The 24,910-nt window shown below is 41.9% G+C and overlaps 1 protein-coding gene across 4 annotated transcripts in view; it reads right to left on the reverse strand.

Moving 5' to 3' along the window:
- Positions 1–1,891: 1,891 nt before the first annotated feature.
- Npnt (nephronectin) overlaps positions 1,892–24,910 on the reverse strand; it is a 68,506-nt gene continuing 45,487 nt past the window's right edge. For all 4 annotated transcript variants that reach the window (XM_052730857.1, XM_052730858.1, XM_052730859.1 and 1 more), the window contains 4 exons: positions 11,826–11,912; positions 11,217–11,315; positions 5,986–6,242; positions 1,892–4,599 (listed from right to left, as the gene is read on the reverse strand). In XM_052730857.1, coding sequence (XP_052586817.1) covers positions 4,516–4,599; positions 5,986–6,242; positions 11,217–11,315; positions 11,826–11,912 — 527 coding nt within the window. In that variant the 3' untranslated portion in view covers positions 1,892–4,515. The remainder of the gene's footprint in view (positions 4,600–5,985; positions 6,243–11,216; positions 11,316–11,825; positions 11,913–24,910) is intronic.

The raw sequence follows: 24,910 nt of genomic DNA on the forward strand, positions 1-24,910 counted from the left end.
GTCATTCATCTCTCTAGAATGTACAGTTCCTGGATCACTTTCTCTGTCATTCTCATATGTGTGTGTGTGTGTGTGTTTGTACAGGTTGTTTTGATTTTTTGACACAGGGTCTTTCATTATGTAGTCAAAGCTGCCTTGAACTCATGATCTTCCTGCCTCAGCACACTCCACTTCCCCCAGACTGGTGTCACAAATCTGCAACACCAGCCTGGCTCATTTATACTTTTGTGTTTTCAATTATGATTTCCATATTCTGAAGTCCTGCTATCTGTCAAGGCCATGTTCTCTACCTGGTAGGCACGTTTAAATATTCTATGCTCAAGAATACTTTTTCAGAAAAAAAAATGGTACTATTAATATAACTTAGTGAAGTTTTATTAATGTAGCTCTTGTAACCATTGACCTTCAGCCCATCCTATACTGAACACTGATGATAATAAAGACCCTGCCCAGTTCACTATCATTGAAGCCTTGTCACTCACTTTGTGACCCGGTATCACCTGGAAACGGGTTAGAAATGAAGAATCTGGAGTCCCATCCCTGCCAGGCTGAACTGAGAGTTTAAACACCGCTGCAGGGGATTTCCAGACAGTGATGCTCAAAAAGCTCCATGAAGGCCCTGGAGTCCCCTCAGTCTTAGAACCCTCAATACACATGCTTTTCAGAATACCAGTTCTGCATTTGTGATTTTGATAAAGGTTCCTTTCCTCTTCTAGATTGAAATGTCTCATGGTCAAGTCTGTTCAGGATTGTTCTCGAGAGCCACACACAGTGCTCAAAAATCTGTTACACAAATCAATAAACCACGCTCTGGATCCTCCTTATATCTGCTTCCCCAACATTTGAGGGCTGAGCAGAGCTTCAACTGGGTTTTCTCTGATCTCCAAGGGATTAGAAAGAATCCCGATGTAGGGAAGCATACTTGAATTATGGAAGAATTGGGCCTCCAGCAGCTAAGAGTTTCTCTGAGTGCTGGGAAGAAAAAAGGCATTGAGTGTTGTCAGAACATGGTCCAAGAATGGAGTTGTGTGAGGAGGATTCTGAGTGCTTGTGAGAATACTCTAAGAAAACAAAGAGTCTTGTGATCTCAGTTTCTTTAAAGCATGGAACTGTTCCTGGAATGTGTTTTCGTACTCCTCCCAAGTGTAGCAAATAGGAGTGAGTTTACTTCAGATCACTTATTATTGCTTGCTGTTGTTACTCAATTAAATGTTTATATGCCTCTATGGAAAAACATGCTCTTGCCATGTGCAGCTTGTCCTTGTGATTGTATACACCTTGAACTCATGAGAACTTTACTCAGGTGACCTTTCTTTCCTAACCCTCGGAGTATAAATTGTCTGATGCTCTGAATAAAGTTGGCTATTGCATGAGACTTTAGTCTGCCTTATTTATTGGCTCAATTCTCCCAGATCCCTTGGTCTCTAGAGCAGTGATAAGTGCGTTCTCCCTAATTCTATGCAAGGACTTTTATTCTTGTATGTTTTCATTTTGTTCCTTCATAGTTGTTTTTCTTCCCACTAGAAAAAGTTATTGGAGTGAGAATAAAATGTTATAAATTAACACGTACTAATAAAATATTTTATAATGCATATATACTTAAGTATTTACTTATAGCTTATTTTGGCATATAAAGCAATTTTTTCAGTAAATTACAAAATGTAACTAATTTACCGTGGCAAGCATGTGTCCTGATATGGCCCATTCTCTCCTGTCTGTGAATGTGATGAAATGGGCTTCATGTTTATAACCCAGAAAGTATAATAATATCTGTGTTCCCACTCTTCCAGGGAGTAAAGAAAATTCAAGCATGGCTATAAAACAGCAGTGTATTGCTTTGGGACCCCAGTCACAAAAATCAGAAGCCAAAAAGCAAGGAAGAAACACCCAGTATTATTAACAGTGTTTTTATTTACAAAGATTGCTTTTATTTGGCCATTTTGAAAACCACGAACATTTTCCACTTTAGAAAACATTAAATAATAAACAAGATGTTATACAGTACTTTGGATAACTTCTTCAGTGTAGTGCAATGTCTTATTGGCACCTAAAAGTGAAATTCTCAATTATTTTCATCCTCAGCTGTGTAGTTACATAACCAAAAAGGAACTGAGTCATGAAACATGGATGTAAGAACATATTATCTGGCTTTAGTTAAAGACTCGGGTCAGAAGCTCCAACTCTGCCTTTATCAGTTAAATGTCAAAGTCGCTTGGACCTGTTTTAAAAAAACAAATGACCAACTTGTGGAATCGGAAGGCTCCTACTGAGAAAGTGAGCCATGGGAGAAGGTGAGGGAGAGGGCTAACAGTGCTGTGGTTGACACATATTCAGTAGCCATGTTAACTTGTCCCAGGCAAAGCAGAGACAATGCACCAAACAAAAATCTCTCTGACCCGTGGTTCTTGATGGGATTTCTCTGAAAAACAAGTCCAAATAAGCAACCGTTGAACAAATAACAGGCTCACCCTCTTACCCAGGAATAAAACATTAACACCGCCACATTAGGACATTATTAAGCTACTGCATCATCTGTCTGTTATAACCTCTTCAAAAATAAATGGTTTGGGGGATTCGTTGTTTTGATCCTGTTGTTGGCTGTTGAGGGAGAGGCATTTCAGTGAGTTCAACATCTCCTTTTGTGCTCTTTCCAATAGGTCAAGAGAAGAATGCCTGGTTCAAAGCTTAGTCCAAATCGCTTCTTTCTGAAGACTCATTGGTATATATTACTGTGAGGGTCAGAGTATTTTCTAGAGTTCATAATTTGGTACTTTACCTTCATTAAATAGGTAAAATTTTAATGCAGTTTTTTAAATGGGGGCGGAGAGGAGATAGAGAGGAAGAGAGGTGAACAGGAAAGAGGGTGAGAGGTAGAGGGAGATGGGAGAGAGGGAGATAGATAGATGGATGGATGGATGGATGGATGGATGGATAGATAGATAGATAGATAGATAGATAGATAGATAGATAGATAGATATGAGGGAGCGAGATTACAATTTTCACACTTCTTTTTTGTAAAGGATTTGGCTTAGCAACTGTCCCTGCCAGGAAGTGCCCCTTCACACCCTAGCCTAAGCCTGTTTCCTCTTGTCCTATTCTCAGTACACACGGAGAACAGCTGGTCTCCAAGCTCTCGGTGCCAACCCTTCACATACTGGAAAACCATCAATGGTTTGCCCCTCAGTCTTCTCTTCTCCAGGCTGAATAATCCCAGTTCCTTTACTTTTGCATCATAGATCTTTTTTTCCAACCCTTTAATCATCTCTGTGTTTCCTGGCAAAAACAGCAGAAAATATTTTTATTACTTAATCAGAAATGAGAGAGATGTAAGGAGAAAGATGATTTTTTTAAAGTTATGAGTTTTTCCTTTAGCGAAGGTGTGAGAGAGAGGAGCTACAGCTGGGGCTTCGTGGATATTAGAATTCCAATCCCATCCTCCTCTACTGCATGTGTCTCATTCCATTGCACACAGCACCTCGGTGCACAGGCCCGCTTCCCATCCCAGCCTCGGGTAACATGTCAGCCATAAGCTACACTCATTGACACCCTGTCAACTTACAGCTCATTGTGAACGCCTGTCCCATGGGCCCTGCCCATACACTTCCACTCCCCACACATCTTTACCAAGTTTCTCACCAGGGAAGCCGTCTGACAATGGTGAAAGCTGTTGGTTTAAAGTATAACTCAAAACTTAAGGGTTTTATATATTAACTGCAGGCCCTTGCTTCCCTTAATGGTTTATTTCCTTCTGTAAAGGTCAAACTCAAGGACATCGAAATCGAGTCATTCTTCTACCCCAGCGGACACTTCTACCAGTTTTCTTGTTGCCATTGTAAGATCATGGCATGGATGACAATTTCACTATGTATTTTTAAAATCAAACTATCATAAGCTGCCTTTGACCTTGCAACTAGAGTCTGAATATTAGGAACACGTAAATACTTATATTAATAGCACATTTACATAAACACAGTACTACTAACAAGGAATTCCATGCCCACCCTACATAACTCTCTTTAAAAGAAAAACACAGTTTACAAGAATAAATGCATCTTAATATGGTATACGCCCTTCCATTATAAAGTGTATGGCAGTACAAGTCAGAGTGAGGTCAGGCCAGCACAAGTGAAGAGGATCAACTAGTTTCACAAGCACGCTGTACATCATACTGTAAGCAAAGTCAATACTACTCAGGGTACAACACTGGACAGATCACAGAATGCCTTTTGCGTCGAGTGGAAACTTCCCCCATAGCTGGCTATCTACAGGGTAGAAGGTACCACCCTAGAGGGGCCGGGATGTGTCTCCAGATGCTCCTGGACTTCGAGGAGGGTGTCACTGTTCCCTGGGATGGCACAAAAGCAGGCCGCCAAGACCTGACTCACCAACCAGCCTTCCTCCTGACCCACTCTTGCCCTAGGCCTGATAAGGGGGAGGAGATGAGAAGGCAAGGATTGGAAAAAGAGGAAGAACGACACAGTTCACTGCCAGCTCTGGAGCTGCTAGTGTTCTTCTTAGCAGTGACCTTTTTTCAAGCTCACATCATCCAATCCAATCTCCCCTGTGTGACCACGCCTTTTTTCACCTTTGAAGATGACCTAGGGAGAGAACGCACACACTGGTCAGGCCTCCTCTGCCCCTTCCCAGTGCTCGCTCATGAAGCATAATAAGGCAACCCTTCCCCCAAACCAAACATTAGACGTCTACAGCAAAAGGAAACACCAGGACGCAGGAGCCAGCATCATCCTAGGCCCCGTGCCTTGCGGGAGGCACTTGGATCAGTGAGCTGGTCACCAGACTGCAGTTCTCAGAATCAGCTACTCTTCAAATCGGCAGTCTCACTACACACTAGTGTACTGCAGGAATGCTTGCAGAGTGGATGCTGGTCAAAGACGACCAGGGTTCAGAAGAAGAGTATGGTGGAGCATAAAGCTGAGAAGGTAGGGACTGAAGAGCTGCAAGGTCCAGGTCTTGCAGCCTGTCTTGATTTTTCTCTTGATAACATCCCCTCACAGCCCACAGTGAGACAGAAACATACACCACAGTCCAAGCACACTGTTGCTTCGGCTGTGCGGTCCCCAAAGTCTGCTCTCTCACACTTTATACTCTGGAGGGTATCCCTGCTCCCTTAAACCAGGACCAAACTTTCAGTACTGTGACTTGAAGCATTTTCCTGTTTTACTTCTCCAATATAAATATTAAGGAAACAAAAGCAAAAGGTACATAAAATTTCAGAGCCCCCATAAAAGCTGTAATAGGGTCTGCTGGTCTAGCATGCTTTCAAGAAACTGTAAGAATGGAAGTATAGAGTCTTCATGGTAAAGTTGTGTAAGAATCTACACAAAGATGACATTTTCCAAAATTCACCCATTATGTTGGTGGGATGTGACCCATCATTTTCTCACTAACCAAGAATTAGTTATTCAAAATAATTTTTTAAATTTAAATACAGCTTACATCACCACTCAAAGCTTCCCCCTTAACCCATCCTGAACAGTGCTTTTCAATCCTGGGCCTGGGATCCCATCTGGAATTGCTTAACTCTGATCTCTGGGCCAAAGGGGAAACTGAATGTCAAAGAAACACTTGAAAATAGAAAGAAGGACTACCTCCACAGAGGTTACCATAGCAAAAGTTGGAAGCTTAAGGAATTGAAGGTAAAGGAAAAGTAGGCACCATTAATCACAACACCCAAGACCCTGGATGTTTCTATCAACTTATTTTTAAAAATGTTTTTCAGTAGCTAATTTTTCTCTCCTTGAAAACAATTTGTCATCATGAGGGAGTGAGGGTGTTGTGGTCAAGGTCGCACCAAAGAAGGAAGAAGAAGCAGAAAAGAATTTTAGAAAGAGGCAATGGATGGGGCCCTTGTGTGCAGGAAAAGCCACAAACCACCGGACCTGAATTCACAGAGCAAAGTTTCTTCCAAGCCTATTCCTGGGCTCTCCTCTGAAGGCAGAACCTCCATTTGGGGATCTACTTACGCTCTTGACGTCAGCCCCTCGCAAGGTGATCTGGGTTTGCCTCCAGCCATGGCCACCATTTCTTCCCCACAGGGCTGCTCCATGGGCACCATGTTTCCTCACAAACACCTGCAGTGTGCCGGAGTGCAGCCCAGTCACCTTGTGCCTGAAGGACAGGCACAGGTCCCCTGCATGCATGAGGTGGCCGAGAGGGAGCACCAAGCGAGCAGCTTTTCCCCCGGGGGCTTTGGCTGCAGACACTGTGAGATACTGTCCACCTGGAATGGGAAAAGCAGGGCCTCCTCCAGCACAGACTGTATGGGCAGGAGGTTCTTAATAAACTTCAGACTATAGCATTCATTGATAAAGAATCCCGGATCTTTTTGAAGAAGAAAAATGTAGCTCATTTCTGTGCCTACTGTAAATGCTCTGGTGTTTGCAAATAACACCCACATATTTGGCCCATAGAGAACAGAGACAACACATGATTAGTACCCCCAACACTGACGTTTCCTTGGATATGATCAGACATCCATCCCTAGGCACATGCAAGCACTACCTTCCGATCCTCACCAACTCTCTGCTGCCAGACATCCCACACTGGTTTAGCAGAAATGACCCGACATTTCCTGGGTAAAATTTATTTGTAAACAATGAACTTCTGGACAATAAAACACTGGGTAATCGGAACTGCATTATTTCTGCTTATTCTCTTCCTCCTCCACTTAAAAACCATAGTCCTTAAATGCAGAAGGATGTTTTAAAAACAGTTTGCTATCTTTCTCACACCGGGGAATAGTTAACGCCAGGAAGACATACAGGCAGCCTGGACACTCTCCACACCTTTCCCGAGTATCCATTTCATTTGGAGGGTAGTGATTTAAAATACTTATATACATCAAAGTAAATCATAATGTGTATCTCTGTTTGTCTGTTTGTCTATCTACCTGTCTTGTCACCTTGGCTGCCCTCAGACCACTGTGTCTGTGCGTTTCCCATCTCTCTTTTGTTAGAGAATTGCAATTAGAAAAAAAAAAAATTAAGCACCAGTAAAGAGGGGTTGCTGCTTCTCAAGAGAAAGTCATGAGTGGAAACTCGGGGCATGTACAGATGACAGTCCCTTCAGGCAGCTTGGTCACGCCAGCTGAAAACACACCAGAGTTTCGACACTGATTTGTCCACAGGAAGAATGTGGCTGGAATGCTGAGCACGTGTATCTGCTGTGGGAGAAAGCTCATTTCCTTTCCAGTTCAGAGACAGACCACCGTCATCGCCTTACACTTTATTTAGACAAGACATGGCAAGAGACTTGGGCTGGCGTCTTGTTCAAGTGTGCTTTTCTCTACCAACCTCAGGCTGGTGTTCTCCGGGAAGCTGACTTTTGAGTAACAGTGACATACCTATGTTCTGTGCTCAGTGCTCCCTGCAGGCTGCAAACAACAGAAGCCTGTCCCACCTGCACCTCAGACCTCCCCATTAACATCCTAGGACAGAACTGGTACTTAGGTTCTTTGTTAGATAAATGGCTGATGTTCCAAAACCAGAGCAAAAACCTGCCAGAATATTGGTTGTTGACTCATGTATCCGGGTCAATAAAAACATACAATGTGTTGGCTTCCTCCCTCCTTATTTTGGCTCTATTCCCTCACATACTGACACCCCCAAAATCCTGGGGCAAAAATTTTATGTGCATGTTAAATGTCTGTCTCTAAGTTGGCTTCTGAATTGTCCCAGGTACTGTGGTTAAAGCTAAGGTAAGATTGTTACAGTGAACCTGCAAGTTTTAAGAAGACAGGGATTATCTTAAATCTCTGTGGAACGTATGCTAATGCATTTTGTGAAACACTGCATGCAAACAGATTCAAACAACCCTTTTCTACACATATTCAAAACTCTAAAATTGTGATAATGATGAAGAAGTGGCCATTATTCATCCTCCATACAGCTCTGACTTGGGTTTTGTTTTTGTTTTTGTTTTTGTTTTTTTTTTTTGTTTTTTTGTTTTTTTTTAGTTTTAAAATCTGATTTATGATTGAGTGACTAATTGTTGGGAGGGTGGGGATGCCGACATGCCATAGCACACATGTAGCAGTCAGAGGCATATGGTGAGAACTCCCCAGCACACTCTGAGGAACGGCTCTGAACGGCATCCCAGCATGGGCTTGGCACTCCGATCACCCTCCAGCTCTCTGCCATCTTTGTCTTCCCGTCCTTTTCTCCAAGCTGAAAACTTGCTTGTCGATTCCCTTGGGGTTACCTGAGACATTTTCTACATGAACACAGACCCTCACAGCTGGATTAGGAGGTCACCTTATCTCATGCAAAGCTTCCGCCCTTTGACATCTTGCCAGAGGACACCCCAGAGGACACCCCACCAAAGGTGTCCAACAGAGGCTCATCGCCCCACACCAGCCTGCTCTTTCCAGGAGCCCTACTGAATGCTCTTTTTCAGAGTTAACCAAAACCCATCCATGTTGTTTTCTGCCACAGGTCCTACATCCCTTTACATTACAAAGAACAATGCTGACCTTGAGTCAATTGGTTCAAAGCAGTGCAACTCTATTGCTTCTTCTCAAGTTAACCATCCTGGCCTTCACCCACTCTTCACAGGTAAAGGAAGGTACACCTCTCTATTGAGGTCACTCTCTTCTGAGTGATGTGCAACTAAATCTCAGGTAAGAAAGGGTCTTCAGAAGTGGAACAACCACTTCGCTACAGCATATTTTGCATTCTGGAAAAGGACCAGATCTATAGAAACAGTCCCCCTTTTTGAAGCAAAGGTCACGGGACTCACTCATAATGACTTCCTTACACAATAACTCTAAAGTCCTTCACATTTAGTGCTTGCTTACATCTTTCCACAGCTGTGGTTGGTTCCTAGTTCCTGAGATATACTCAGCATCAAAGTTTATCCCTGGAGGGTAGCCCATTAATCCAACCTCTTGGATGATGATTCTGTCAGCACACAATCACGTTTCTCTCCAGCTTGGAGTCAGAGTTAAGTCAAGCTTTCTTCCATATCTAAATTTGATATCCACTTAATCCAAGTTTTTGGTGAAAATTAGAATAGCATCCTACGGGAGCCAGATCTAACTGCCAGGTATTAGCCCATCCCCTGAGCTGCTCCGCATCCTCCCCATCTGTTCTGCTCTAACACAGTCCAAGGACCACTTAACCCCCCCCCCCACACACACACACACATTCCAAACTCCATGTGTCTTCTACCAGAGGACAAGAAGAGTTTGACCACAAGTCAAAATGTCTACAAATGTGGTAACAATGAATGGGGTTGGAAAGTAGTACACAGTTCTGAAAAAGTGTTTGAAAAATCAATTTAGACTATTTTACAAGGGCTATTGTAAACAGTCTCTTTCTACAAAGTCAATGAATTCTTTTAAACTTAGAATGAATTCCTCTCCATGGTGTACCTACTCAAAAGTTATCTATTATGGCCAGGACCACTACATGACCCATGCCTGTAGAAGATCTTTCTGTTGGAAACTATTGCAGGTCAGCAGTCTGACCCAGGCCTACTGGGTCTGATGTGCTAACTACACTAGGTACAGAACCACATGTGTTACTACTGTAGGTACTGAGCTGTCTCTACAACACACCAAATTTCATCACTTGAGCTTTGCAGCCTGAGGAGGCTTACATGGCTTCTCTGGACATCAACGATTCTCTTGTGAAATAAAGATAGTATCACCTGATTCCCTGGACAGATACAAGGATTAACTAAAATTAATGAGGTGAGGAATGTGCTGGGGTTATAGCAGATGGTAACATCTGTTGAGTCTGGTATTTACAAACACTTGTGACAATAACAATACTCTGCTCAGGGTTACCGACAGGGGTATGAGTAACTCAAGACAGAGTGGGATGAGCACAGTTGAACAGTATGAAGTATTACATGGTTTTTATAACAAAAACAAATCTTTTTTTTCTCCCCAAGACAGGGTTTCTCTGTGTAGCCGTGGCTATGCTGGAACCCACTCTGTAGTTCAGGCAGGCCTTAAACTCAGAGATCCTCCTTTGCCTCCTGAGTGTGGGATTAAAGGCGTGAGCCACCACCACCTGGCTACAAAAACAAATCTTAAAAACTGTATCAGTTTAGTGAATATTTATATTTTTAAAAGTTTACCTTAAATATAGATTCTGAAATACCTTTCTATTTCAACTCAATATTCTTTTAATTATATTTAATTGAATTTTAGAAGCTCTAATGGAAGTCGTTTGGGATGACTGTTGCCAAGACTGAACATTGCAGAAATACACTAGAAGCACTGTTGGATTGGTATCCCCAGGGAGCCAACTACCTACCACCTGCTCGCCACAAAGCCCTGCTGACCTGTGCCCTATCCCCACTATATCAGATTGTAGGTGCTCACAAACTAGCTTTTCTGTTTTGTTAGGATGACATTTGAAAACTAGGCTTCAGGAGTACATAAAATAGCACCCTTTCCCTTCATAGCTTGTGTGTTTTATTCTTAAGAGCTAGAAACAGAACCAAGAGGGAAAAGAGAAGCTAGACTTCTCACCCTTCAATTAAGTAGGCTTCACTCAGAAACAAAAACACAAAGCAAAAAAGAGCAAAAGAAACAAACAAAACCAAACCACTTTTTACTGAGGGAAGGAAAAGACTCCAATGTATATTATTTCTTGAAACAAGTTAAAATACCTCATAAGCACTGAATGTTTACATTACACTGAATGTAAGCATTGTACAATTTACGATTCTACTAATTTTCTAAGAGCCTGCATCTAAGTCCAGCTTTTTAATAAGTGTCTCTCTTGGAAGCCGCAGTGGTGATGTGTATTCTTTCCTCCAGGATCTGACTTGCACTAAATTTTTTTCCAGAGAGGCACTGCATTGCGTAAATTTCAATTGTCTCCATCATCTACTGCTCAAATCTTCATTAACAAATCAAACTGACAATAATACCCAGGGGCTGTCACCAGGAGGGACAGAACACCATGTCACTGCTTTTACTCAGAGGAATCGGATGCTGTAAGTACCTTGAAAACTTAGGCTAGGATGAGTCTAAATGCTTATTTACCAAGCTTTTTGAGGCAAATTGTCTGGCCTCCTGAAGAACTACCCGTGTCCCATAATAGGAGTCTATCAGACCGCTTCCAAATCTCCTCTCCTAAAGAAGATGGACTATAAATAACAGGGATGGATTTTGTTTGGTTTGGTTTTATGGCCCAAAGGATCAAACAGCACCAGAAGGTATCGGATGATGTGACTTTACCTGCTGGGTCCCTGACCGGCTCCCAGTGCAAGTCGCTGTCTTTCTCTCTGATCCATCCACAAAGTCCATGGTCAAAATTACAACTGTGTATGAGAATACCTGTGAGGAGGGGCCAGAAAGAGAAGATCACAAAACAGGAACCAGTAATTTGTAAACCAGAGGTGTCCGTACGTACAGCAGGAGTTTTCTCCTACACAAACTTAGTATCCCATCAGAACACCTTGCTCTGAGCTCAACAGAAAGAGCGTTCATCTTTTGCCAGCACACCTGTGATAGATGCTCAGCGGTGAAAACAGAACCAAGAGTGCTCCCAACTCATGACCCTGTTGGGTTGTCACTGTTAAAATGACTTCCATCTCACAATTCGAACACCACTTTAATGTGATGTCATAAGAAAATGGTGACTATTTTGCTTAAGTGATTGAACCAACTGAGTTGCATGAAAATAAGAGAAGGGAAGAAGTCGCCTGACTTCCCCAAATGTGACTGGTGGTCTACAATCTTATTTCCTCATATTAATGAAAGCCATTATTTTGTATCCCAACTGAAAACAAAATTCAAGTTCGTTTCTTGAGCTGGAGGAAAAGGCTGGAATGTGCCAGCATCTACCTGGGTCATCCTTTGCTTCATCATCCGCGCTGACTCCTTTTTCAATTTCAAATATTTCAAACAGGTCATTTGAAGGCTGCCGTGGAACTACAAGAGAGAAGTTGATGGTTTGCTTCGCTTCTTTAAATGAGACCTTGAAAAGACATCCTGTCTTTAACAAGGATGAGGGGAAGCCTATGCATTTTGGTTCATCCTGCATAAAGAGCAATACAATCTGCTGTGCAGAGCTTTGTACTCTGACATTTATCTGGATACAAATGAAAACCTTCCAAATGTTTCTAAAATTCTAAATAAGAACAGGTTAATGGGCCAGGGAGATTGCTCAGATGGTTAAGTGTCTTCTGTATGTGAGTGAGTCCTGAGTTTGGATCCCCAGCCCCCCTAAAAAATGGTGTAGCAGTGCGCATCTATAACTCCAATGCTGTGGGGTCAGAGACAGGAGGATCCCTGAAACTATTGGGCCAGTCCACCTTGCCAAATACATGCTTCTGGTTTGGTGAGAGATCCTATGTAAAAAACTAAGCAGGAGGCAGTTGTTTGCAGACCCTCACTGCTCAGGCCACATGGTTTGTGAGCACCTTTTCCTTCTATCTTTTTCAGATCTGACCTCCATTCCTGACTTACAAGGAATAACTTTATCTTCTCCTCCCCATTCCCTCCTCCCAGCAGCTGTGGAAATGTACAGCTTACTACTAATAAAATTGTCCCTGAGCTTCAAAAATGAATGAATAAATAAAAACAAGGTGGTAAGTAACGAAAAAGGTACCTGATGTTGACCTCTGGTCCCGACACATGTGCTTACATATATGCACACACATGAATATATACATATACCACAGAGAGTGAAAGACAGAGACAGAGAGACAGAGATAGAGGAAAATATGAAACAACTTCTAATTTCTAGAGAGAAATTATAAAATTATCTCTGTGGAAGATGCATTATGAACTTTAACTGAAAATACCTACAGTGGCAGTGAATGATTTGTTTCTACTCACAGCGCCCACTTCCCTCAATAGAACTCTGCACATCATTGTACACTAGTATGTACCTGTTCCCACAGTGTTCCCTATCTAAGCAGGCTCCCCAGTCCTGTAAGATCAAATATGGGAAGTTTCCTGGTGCAGCATTAGCAATTCACCCCAACAAAACACACAACGCTGTCTCAGCATGCCGTTCATTTCCACATCCCTAACACTGGTGCTCTTTTTCCTACTAATTAACCTGAACAAACATCCTCCTCTTCCTTTCCCATCCAGCATAAACGTCAGAGAAAGCTCTGAAAACTTTCATACTCCTGGCAGAATTAAATTCCTCACTGTCCATCAATAGCCCTGTTTGCCTATTTCTTTCATATGCTTTTGTAAGGAACTGTAGTTATTCACACACACACACACACACACACACACACACACACACACACACACACACACACACGTCTGTCTCTCTGCTAGTCCCTAAGGTCCTCGATGGCATCAATCACATTCTACTCACATGGCACTTCCAGGGCTTGACCTGGTGACAGGCACTCCGTGATCACTGAGCAAATGCAAAGATCCTGTCAGAAACCATGTTCTTTGTCAACACCCTGAATCAACTGTCACAAGTGAGACAGAGCTTAAGAGCACAGTCAAGAGGATGGATTCATTAAGTCCATGTTGACGCATTCATTCCGTGTGTATTTGATTTCCAACCAAATGCCAAGCCCTGTGGTGGACACAGAGGAGACGGTGCAAAGAGAAGGAACAAGACCAACAGGGGTGCAGGTCATTTGAACCGTGACCTCTAAGCGCAGACACCAACATCAAACACGGAGATAAATGGACATTGTAAGTTTTGAAAAGGGGTAGGAAGAAAAAAAAATATCTGAAGATGCCATGAAGAATAACTGGGTCAGAGTAGAAAAATTGTGGGAAAGTTGTCGGTGGTTAGGGGAATTCTTGACCAGAGGCCAGGAAATACTCCCTTCCCTTTGCCAGAAATTTAATTAATACTTTATTTTTATAAGACAGGGAATAAAAGACATAGACTCCTGAAACACTGATGACATTCACAAGGTTCTTCTTCTCTAATTATGTTATTATTGTTAGCAAGGACTTCTAAAGCGGACAGTCTTGTACTATTTGCAAATGTTTTTAGCCTACTATAAGTGGATTGTTCCTCCACTTTCGTTTCAAAAGTCAAAACAGGGAAGCACCTTCCTCTTTCACAGCATGCGACACACACACACACACACACACACACACACACACACACACACACACACACGTGAACAGGGATACTGAAGTCCAAGCTAAGACAGCAGACAGATGAGCCCTGTGGATGGGCAGCTCACTGGTCCCTGGGAGTCCTGAATGACTGACAACAGTTACATCCAATGACAGCTTTCCTTTTCTCATTCTCAGACTCGTAGAGAAAACCTTTCTTACTTATTAGGAGCACAAAGGGTAAACCTGCTTCACTTCTCATGACGTAAGTTGTAAAAACATTAGGACATGACTGTGCTTCTGTTCTATTCTCTAGTAACAGAAATGACCTCTGAAATGGAGAAGCTGAACTCTTGCCGTGTGGAGTCTACGGGTGTTACGGCGAAGGACTGCCCGTCGGCATCTGTCTGCTTTTGATGTGTCTGGGTGCCCTGACACATGGCTGTGTGTTATCAAGGAAGAGATCGGGAGGTTTCCTCTGGCAAGAACAATTTAAACTGAAAGGGAAAGAGGCAGAACCTTCCCTGCACAAAGCACAAGGCTGGGGTGAGGGAAATGGCACCCTGGGCATCAAGAGTAAAGACTTCACAGAACAGCCGTGCAAAGAGTACACAGTGGTGGTGAGTGTGCCACACGATGTGGTAAAGAGAACGGAAGGACGAGATCTACATTTGGAAAATAGTGACCCCCCCCCCATTAGTCATCAGCCTCAGATGGCTCACTAAGCCTGCAGACAATCTCAAGAATTAGTTAATTAACAGTGGGAGATGTTTCCACATTCCAAAGGCCTCACTGGCCTGATGTGCTCAGCACCCACCAGTGCTTACAGTGTTGGGTACACTGCTCTGAACCCACATCAGTGTGACTTACTAAGAACACAACCCTGAAGTGTCAACAGAGGGTATAGTACCCTGCCTGACATATGTCACAGTATGTGAAGGTACCAACTGAAATGAGTATGGAAATTAACAACGTATTTAAAAAGGTGTTTTTTTTTTTTTAAAAAAAAATGACAGTTGTGTAGCTTGGTCTGTTTGTGGGGCTCCTAGCATTAGGATCAGGACCTGTCCCTGGCCCTTTGGCTGGCTTTTGGGAACCTATTCCCTATGTTGGGATACCTCACCCAGCCTCGATGCAGGGAGAGGAGCTCGATCCTGCCTCAACTTGATATGCCATGCTTTGTTGACTCCCATGGGAGGCCTGCCTCTTTCTAAATGGAGACAGAGGAGGAGTGGATGGGGGGGGGGGGTAGATGGTAGGTAGAGGGAGGGAATGGGAGGAGAGAAGGGAGGGGAAAATGTGGTCATTATGTAAAATAAATGAAAAAATGTAATTAGAAAAATGGGTCATAAGGAATACATTAATAATGTAACAGTCTGAATATTAGAAATTAAAGTGCTTTTTTAATTTGCTGATTCATTTAGTCTTTTATAATTTTATATTTTGAGGCTGTTAAGAAGAAAAAGTTTAAATACGATAAAACCCTAAAACAATCTGAAAAAGGAGGGCTCTGTTGGACATAGCTACACAGTAGCTACATATCTGATGTTTGTATCTGTATTGTTCAAAGAAGCTTGGATAGTCTTGATACCTGATGTAAGCAAGGTTACAAAACAGGAAGGTCTATGACATCCAAATCCTTTCTTTGATTCAAGGGAGTGACTTTCATTGATGCAGAAAGTGTTAATTAAAATATCTGAAAACAGGCCGGGTAGTGGTGGCGCACGCCTTTAATCCCAGCACTCGGGAGGCAGAACCAGGCGGATCTCTGTGAGTTCGAGGCCAGCCTGGACTACCAAGTGACTTCCAGGAAAGGCGCAAAGCTACACAGAGAAACCCTGTCTCAAAAAACCGAAAAAAAAATATCTGAAAACAAAATAGTAAGGATGGACCCATGGAACTGCACTACTCTTCCCTCCTCAAGATTTTGGCTAGTATTCATTTAAAAACACTTTCTTAGACTTAGAATGGTATACTTATAAAGATTAAAAAGAATAAAGCATGCTAACAATGTTCCTGCTTATTCATCTTCTTTCCTTCAATGTCCCCCACTCACGAGGCAATCAGTCAAAGCATAGAGCATCAGTGCGGTGCAGGGTACTGGGCTAAGCATCTGTAGAGCAGGGAACATATTTCACTCTTGCCTTCATCTGACTATCTACATTCTTTGAGGTGAAGAGGGCCATGATGGGCACTTTAATGGAAAAGTAGAAGATGCTGCCTAAGTGTGGCTGTGACAGGTGAAGCCTGGCAAAGCTCACCCAGGAAGGGGAGATGCTGAAACTCTCTGTTTGTACTAAGACCTGAAGGATGAGTTACTGTGAGCAAAGACCCTGGCAAATTAAAAGGTGGACCACCAGGCAGCTCAAGAGCTTAGGGGAGAGGCAGAGCCCAGGAAGAAGGGCTCCAGATGAAATTGGAGCTGTAGGGTGACTGTTTAAAGCCTAGTTAAAACTTTGGATTTTATCTTGAGTGAAACTGTACACTCTAAAGGGTTTTACAGTAGTGACAAGGTAAGGTCTGCATGATGAAATTGTCACCCTGCTGCACTTGGAGAACGACAAGGAGGAAAGTGAGCAGGAAGCATATACGACTACAATTCCTACAAAAAATTCCCCAACATTTTTCTGACATTATTTAATATTGCATCAATAAAAACATTCTTGTGGTGTGATGGCACATGGCTTCAATCCCAGTACTTGGGAGGCAGAGGCAAGCAAATCTGTATGAGTTCAAGGCCACCATGGCCTACACAGTAACAGGCCAGCCAAGGCTACATAGTGAGACTCTGTCTCAAGAAACAAAAAATCTTGCTTGTTGCTTCTAACTAAAAGAAAGAAGGTACTAACCCCAAAGATGGAGACTGTGGGATATAAGAAGGTACTAACCCCCAAAGATGGAGACTGTGGGATATAAGAAGGTACTAACCCCCAAAGATGGAGACTGTGGGATATAAGAAGGTACTAACCCCCAAAGATGGAGACTGTGGGATACAGAGGTACTAACCCCCAAAGATGGAGACTGTGGGATACAGAGGTACTAACCCCCAAAGATGGAGACTGGGGATATAAGAATGATTGCAGTGGGATAAGAACACAGGACTGTCTTATAACAGCTGCAGAGTCCTGGTGCCCATGAGAGAAAGCAGCTATGAAAAGAAACAGTTCTTTTTGCAAAAAAAAATACTGTCTTAGTAAATTCTATGAAATACAGTTTCTCCAGAGATGTGATAATATTAACATATAGTCTATATTCATAAATAAGATTCCTCAAACAGTCAGCTGCAATTTTTACCCAATAAAACCTTAACAGTAAACACAGAGAAGAAAATGTAATTATTACTATACATACCTCCCATGGCCAAGCTGCTTGCAAACCTGTAAGCATTATTTATTGAAGGAAGGTTTACAGATTCAAGTTCTGTTCAAGGTAGTTTGCACGACATCACCCAGGCCAGCTCTGGCATTAGTTGCTGGGTGAAAGATTACAGACAACACTGTCTTGAATTTTTCTATGTTTAGGGGTTTTCTTCACTGAAGAAACAGGTATGGATATATTGATCCCTATTCTATTCTAATGTCCTTGAGGTGGCACAAAAAAGCTAGGTATTTTAAGAGACCACAGAATGGAGGATGGCAATAAGCAATAAGGGCTTTATGGGGTAGTATCCTCTCCAACCCCCCCCACTCCAAATGCAGAACATGCTCAGCAGAGAGAAAATAAAAAGATTGGAAATGAGTTTCTGCAATTTCCTTACCCTCATTCAAGAAATATCTTAGCCAAATGTTAGTTACTAAAAACAAGAAAAGGGTTGCCGAGCCCGAAGGAAATAAGATCTTGCTTGCCAACACTGCACCCCATCGGAAGGACCTACAGAGGTCAGAGGACAGGGCCTGAGAGCAGTGGGCAGTGCTGGGAAAATGAACTCCCTGGCGGAAGGAGAACACAGGCCAGGTGCTCAGTCATGAGCCTGTCGGAGCCTCCCTCCCCTGTATACTGTATGTGCCTTTTATAGTTTCAGACCTACTCAGAGGCATTGTCCAGGGGGCTCCTAAGAGGACCGAGACGCTACATCATGGTTCTTCACTAAGCACGGCTGTAAGGATCAAGAGACTATCCCTCATGCTTGGTTCTCCTGCCCTCCTCTAAGCCAAAGCAAACCATGAGGGTGAGGCTCCCCCAGGCCAGCGTGCTCACCTCCCCACAGGTGTAAACACCCCACTAGGGTTCCCTGAACTGGGTGCAGAGCCCACCTACTGTACAAGACAGGTGTAGCCCACTTGTCCAAATCATCTGTTGGAAAAGGAAAGGAAGCTTTTGTTTCTGTTACTCACAAGACCTTTACAAAAGCTTGCCATCTGGACAGATTCATGTCTGGGGGACAACTGTCATTGTATTCACAGTGAAGAAGCTGAGGTGACATTGTCTCTATTTTAATATATCCATTCAACTTTGTACGTGCTATGAATACCCAAGATAAACACAAAATTCTAATTATTTGGTAATAAACAAAGGCTAGGCAAAGTAGCTCATTTCTATTTTCATTTTCTCTGCTCACACTTGCAAAAAAAATAGCATTAAAACTGTTGTCAATCATAATGAAAAGCATCAGAAAAAAAAGTCATCACTAGACTATATGGCTTCTTTTATGAATTAATTAGGAAATGCTGTTATTACTAAAAAAACGAATTCAGCATCAGTGGTTGTAGAAACAGCTGTGTTCTTATGTGGCAATCACTGTGATGAATGTTTTACATGAACCTTCCCATCTAACTCACATAGCTGCCCAGTGAGGTGGATACTGCAACTGCCTGAGCATTCAGAGGAGGAAACAGATACAACAATTTGGTAACGTGCCCCAAACACAGTCTTTTTAATTATAACTCCCTAGGCAAATGGGCACAGAGCTTTAAAAACTTCTGATCTCTAACCTAGGTCACATTCACTAAGAACTCAATTTATATTTTCTGAAAAGAACCATTTTTTCTTCGCCAGCCACCACAGAATCCCATTAAAATACAAATCAAAAAAATCTTAAAAACTCTCAGAATCCATAGCACCAGACCCTGACCTGTGAGCAGCAGCAACTCACTTCTCCACAGTACTGGCAGAGATTTCATCTCCGGGGAGATGTCAGCATCGTCTTGGGCGTCTCTGCAGGCCTTGCTGTTTACTTGAGAATAAACCAGTCGGAAGACCTTTTCACCTCTCAGCTGAAACAATCCAGTTACTCATCACCACACAGAATTAGAAAAGAGACTATAATATGTCCCTGACTTAAAACGCTGGATCTACAGACTACAAAAACTGCTGGAGAGAAATGTGAGGAAAACAGACCCGCAGGAGAGCACACTGCAGAGCGGCAATCAGGAGAAAGAAGCTACCACCTTTTTGCTACCTGATGCCCGGGCTTTCAACTCGGTTCTCATGTTCTGTAACAATAGCAACCACCGCAAGACAGAACTTAATTACACTATGTTCTATACTCCTGAGTCTATAGCACCTTCACCTTTGTTTTACATGGTACAGATGATAAATTTCTATTATGCAATTGTATTTTAAACAGCCTGCATCAGGCTACTTCTGTTTCTATATAAGACATAGTTCTACTGGATAGAGACTGCCACTGAGGCTGAGAGAACCCTGCCACACAATCTGGCCTGCATAGCAACAGCATACCTGTGAGTGTGCTGAAAATGCAGTATGAGAGCCTATCCTGACCTTACTGAATCAGTCTTCGTTTTAATAAGACCTGCACGTAATTTGTACACACACTGATGAATCCAGACAGTCTGCATGAGTGAATATGCTCCAGGAAAGAGGAACTTTAGATAAGCGTCCTGGATTATTCCAGTTCAACAGTTCGATCTGGATTCTGAAAACAGAAAAAAAAATTGAGGGGAAAAAGTATGTCTGTTTGACCCATGTGATACTATATTCCTTGTAGTTATTGGAGTCTTGGCTGAAACTGGACATTTATGGCACATTCTATTCTAAAGAAATTTTTGAACAGTTAGAAGTTAATAAAACATTCTGAATTCTAAAAACTAGAAATGTTTCAAATGAAAGTAAATGATTAAGAACCAGAACTCCCTAGGGGCACTTTCTCAAAACATATACCACCATTCTTCACTCTTCGATGGGGAGACTGAGAGTCTATTACCACTGCCCTCTCCTAAAGAGTCATTGTTACAATAAATCACGATTATCCTTGACGATAACAATGAAGAATTTCAAAATTATTGCGTGAGGATAACAAGAAAGCAATGAAAAGTTCCCAAAGAACTATAAATGGCATACATCCATAGTTAGTACTTAGACTTTTTTTCTTCCAGACTTTCATATATACCCAAACATATGGAGCCATGTATTTTATATCTAACTGGGGTAAAATGGTATATATTGTTTTGTATTTAATTTTTCAGTTAACATATTGAAAACACGGCTATTTTCCCAAGTGATTTTGTAAATTTGATGAGAGTCATTTTTTTTTCATTTATTATATTGCTAGATCAGGAAGCATTCTCCCCCCACCTTCCTCTGATAAGACCTTTGTTTCCTTTGCTCTTACATAGGCACCGCTCTCTGTGGACAGTAGAGTCTTGCTTTTGTGTTTAGTCCCCCATTTTCTAGTGATCTACTGTATTCAGATAGGCGCACCACCATTTAGATCCGATTTTCTGCTTGTCTGTCCAGTACCTTTCTTCCCTACCATAACTATTATTATCTTCGCCAGACTACCTCAGAACAGCCTCATTAGTCTCAGCATGGCTTATGATGCAAGCCACTGAGTCAGGACTCTTGGTTATGGTGGTGAGTGGTCTCTATACTTTTTCGTTCAGCCAAGAATTGGCCAGACTGGCTGCAGAGAATTCTAAGCCTGTGAGTTAAATAATTCCATGGTGAAGACAACATACACATACTAGGCTTCTAGAGATTTACAGTAACCATTAGCACACTACAGTTTTGAAAATCCTTATAGCTAACACACCTAGCTAACTTGGCTAAACCTGGGACGTCTGAGCGTGTTTGACCCCAGAACTTCCATAATGTTTCAGGGAGCTAATAGCCTATGAAACACACTTGAAGAAATACTACTTTGTCCCAGTAATGAGAGAACAACGTCATACTTTCTTTTAGCTGGTTTACGATTAGCTCTGAAAATGCATCTGGTTAGTTCTTAGTCTCATTAACAAAAAATCCTTAGATCCCTTAGAGCAGTGGTTCTCAACCTGTGTGTTGCTAACCCTTTTGCAAATCTCTATCTCCAAAAATATTTATATTACAATTCCTCACAGGAGCAAAATTATAGTTATGAAGTGGCAATGAAAATAACTTTATGGTTGGGGTCACCACAACATGAGGAACTGGATTAAAGGGTCTCAGCATTGGGAAGGTTGGGAACCACTGCTTCAGACTATTCTTATTTTGAAAAAGGCCGTTAATGTTTTATAACTTACATGAAAGGTGACTTTTTAATATATTTATTCTCCCCAGTATGGTTATAGTGAACAAATAAAGTAAGTAATCTTTTCCATTTCATGGTAGTTCATTATTCATACAATTTTTACTTTAATTCTCTCTGACCTTCAACCCACTCAGTAGAAAAGAAAGCCAGGGTAACTGAGCAAAATCTCAAACTCATAAACACCAGAGGTATGAAACGAAACCAGGCTTTTTGATTCAGAGGGAATCCATCCCATATACTTCAACCTATTTTCATATTCCCTTTCCACAATTTATCCTAGCTGTTAACATCATGTTTAAACTTTAAAAGTATGCTGGACGTAAAGTTTTCTAGAGAATGTTTTCTGTCAGTGGCTATGAGATCCTCAACCAGGGCGAGAGTGAAACTGTGATCTGAAGTAACCAGTTATTTGGAAGGCCATCAGAATCCAGAAGTGGAATACAGCTGCAGCAAGAAATGAAATTCCAACTACTTAGTCTGAAGAAAGAGTTGATTTGTTTTCTGAAGTACTTCTTGAGGTACATGGGAAATGAATCTTAAAACAATGACTAAGAGCCATTACCTCTGAGTATATGACAATATCATGGTTTCATAAATTTAGGTTAAACAAGAATGTCTCCATTGTGATCTGGGTTATGGGAAGGATGCTGGATATAACAGGGGTGACCTAGGAGTCCTCATGAAGTCATGGGATATAAGAATAAGACTCTTAAGTAATGTTGCTTTAGTAATGTTCCTAGACCCCAAATTAAAATGTCCAGAGACTATGGCAATTAGCATGACAACCACTTATTTGAAGTTTAAAATAAAAGTTTGCAACTCTGTATCCCTTTCTTTTGTAGGCAGTATCAAAAAAAAGACAAATGTTGGTGTCGATGGTGCTCTTTGCAATCCTGAAATGTGCTAAGGGATTGTTTTATAAATCTCTCTTACATTAAAGTATTTCTGAGCCTTTAAACTGATTTTTTCATAATAAAACCATAAAGCAAAATTTATTTTAACTATCTTGAGGAGCTAGGAAACAGACATGTTTTGAGATGACTGTTTTACATGGTCAACATTTCTCTCTCTCTCTCTCTCTCTCTCTCTCTCTCTTTTAACATAAATACATTTCATTGTGGAAAGAGTCCTTCAGTGTGTGACATACAGTGTTGGCACCTGATCACATTTCTAAAAATCTGGACAACATTGTATTTTACAATCATTTAGATTGTGGACTTTGGATCTATAAACCAAGAGGGAGAAGACTTGGTCCAAAGGGGCAAAATTTCTTGGCAAGAAACAGTGATACCTTAGATATAATCTATTTTTTAAATAAAAAAATGATTTAAACATGTGCTAAGGTTCCTTTCTATTTTCACAGTGAATAAGTAATGTGGTCCTTTTTTTTCTGAATAAAAAGTTTGGTACCCTTTCCCTTTTCAGAACATGTTATAACCACAAGGAACCAAGTTAAGAAGTCTCTAAAATATCCTCCTACGCACTAAACTCAGCCATTGCGGAAGATGAAGTGAGAGTGGGCTTGATTCCTGGCAGCGTGTCTGAGTGGCAAGGTTATCTGTGGCATGTGGCAGTCTTGGCACAGGATCAAGGTGATCTCCTAGAGAATGAATGTCCTGAGGCTCACACTCCCTTACAGTGAGTGCCCTGGAGGACCACTGGAGTTATGCACTTCCCAGTCTTAAACTGCTGCGTTCTACTAGTAAACGTCAGTACTATTTTTAATTCCTTGATGCGTATCTATGTGTGAAGAGGAAAAACATTCAGAAGGGCTTTAAAAAGAGAAACTATTAAAAGGAATACCCAGAGAGATGTTCTCTCCATCAGTGTGGGTAGTTATGATACATTGCCAACTTTCCATGATCAGTAAAGGTAGAAAAATAATGTAAATACCATACTTGGTTGAGACATGAGTAAAAATCACATTATATGATGATTACAAAAAGATAGGAAAATACAAAGGAGAGAGAGAGAAAGACAGAAAGGGAATTACAACAATCGTTTTCAAAAATCAAACAGATACGTAAATATGAGGTGTCTATTTTGAGATCTACCATCTAATTCTCCTAAAACTTATGCAGATTGCCTAAAACATGAACCACCACAATAGAATGAAACTCAATCTCCCTTTAAATGGACAACAGCCCCAAAGGAAAAAAGCTGATGATCTCATGTAGGCAAATAAAAAACAAAAAACTTAAGTCTTCTCTTGCGGAGACTACAGTCATGACGGGGTCTGGGAAGATGGTTCAGTCAGTACCAAGCTTGTGTTCAACCCCTGGGGACCAGGTCAAAAACGGAGAGCTGGGCCTGGTGCACTTGTAACCACCACGCTGGAGAATCTGAGAGAGATGATCCCTGTACCTCACCAGCCAGCCAGCTTAGCCCATGGGCAATTCCAGACCAAGGAGAGACCCTTTTGCAAAAGAAAAAAAAAAGTTGACTCCACCTGAGAAACAACTTCCAAAGTTTTCCCATGGTCTCCACATGCACACACATACAAGTATATATATACACCAGCACACATGTGTACACACACAAGTATATATACATCCGCACACATGTTTATATCCACACACACACAGACACACACACCAGTATTCTATCTACCTCACAAAATATTACAATGACATTCAATTTAAATGGCACACTTTGGCTCCATCATGGGAAAGAGCATAGAGTAAAATGGTAATGAAATAGAGGCAAAGGGGTGGTAGACATGAATGCACAGGAGGCTGAACATATGTGAAGCGAATCAGGGCAAGCGAGTATACACAAAGCAGACAGTGTGAATATGCCGATTTCAGTCTGGAAATAGGAGAAAGGTCTTTCCCCCTCGTACTTACTTTTCTTCCCATACTGTCTCCACTGGTGGTGTTACCTCTGCTCAGTACCTGTGAAACGCTAGGACTCTTAGCTGTGGCCCATCTCCTCGCTACACCGCTAAGAGCCAATATGAGGGACAGATGTTCAGCCTCTTCTGTCTCCCTGATGCAACCCTCCAGCTGGCCGTCTGTACTGCTTCCTGCTCGTGTGCCCTCAATACTCTGCCTCCTTTAACTGTAATGCCTCTCTGTCCTCATTGCCTTTGTCCAGTTACACTCAGCAATCGTAAATGTCCCATATAAAAACCTGACCCCTTCTAGAACAGTCTACACAAATCCCACTCCATTCACTGACATGGTACCCTAGTTAATCACCAGGACTGTCTTTCTCACCAGACTAAACGATCCTGTTTTATTTTTCTGAGCCCAGTATCTAACATGCCTTGTCACCTGAAAGGATGCTCTAAATTATTCACTGAATGAACAGTTAGGTTAAAAGTTAAATAGCGCCGGGCGGTGGTGGCACACGCCTTTAATCCCAGCACTTGGGAGGCAGAGGCAGGCGGATCTCTGTGAGTTCGAGGCCA

This window comes from Peromyscus californicus, unplaced genomic scaffold, assembly GCF_007827085.1.
Source record: "Peromyscus californicus insignis strain IS unplaced genomic scaffold, ASM782708v3 Scaffold_9__1_contigs__length_137607984, whole genome shotgun sequence".
Classification (NCBI taxonomy): Eukaryota; Metazoa; Chordata; class Mammalia; order Rodentia; family Cricetidae; genus Peromyscus; species Peromyscus californicus.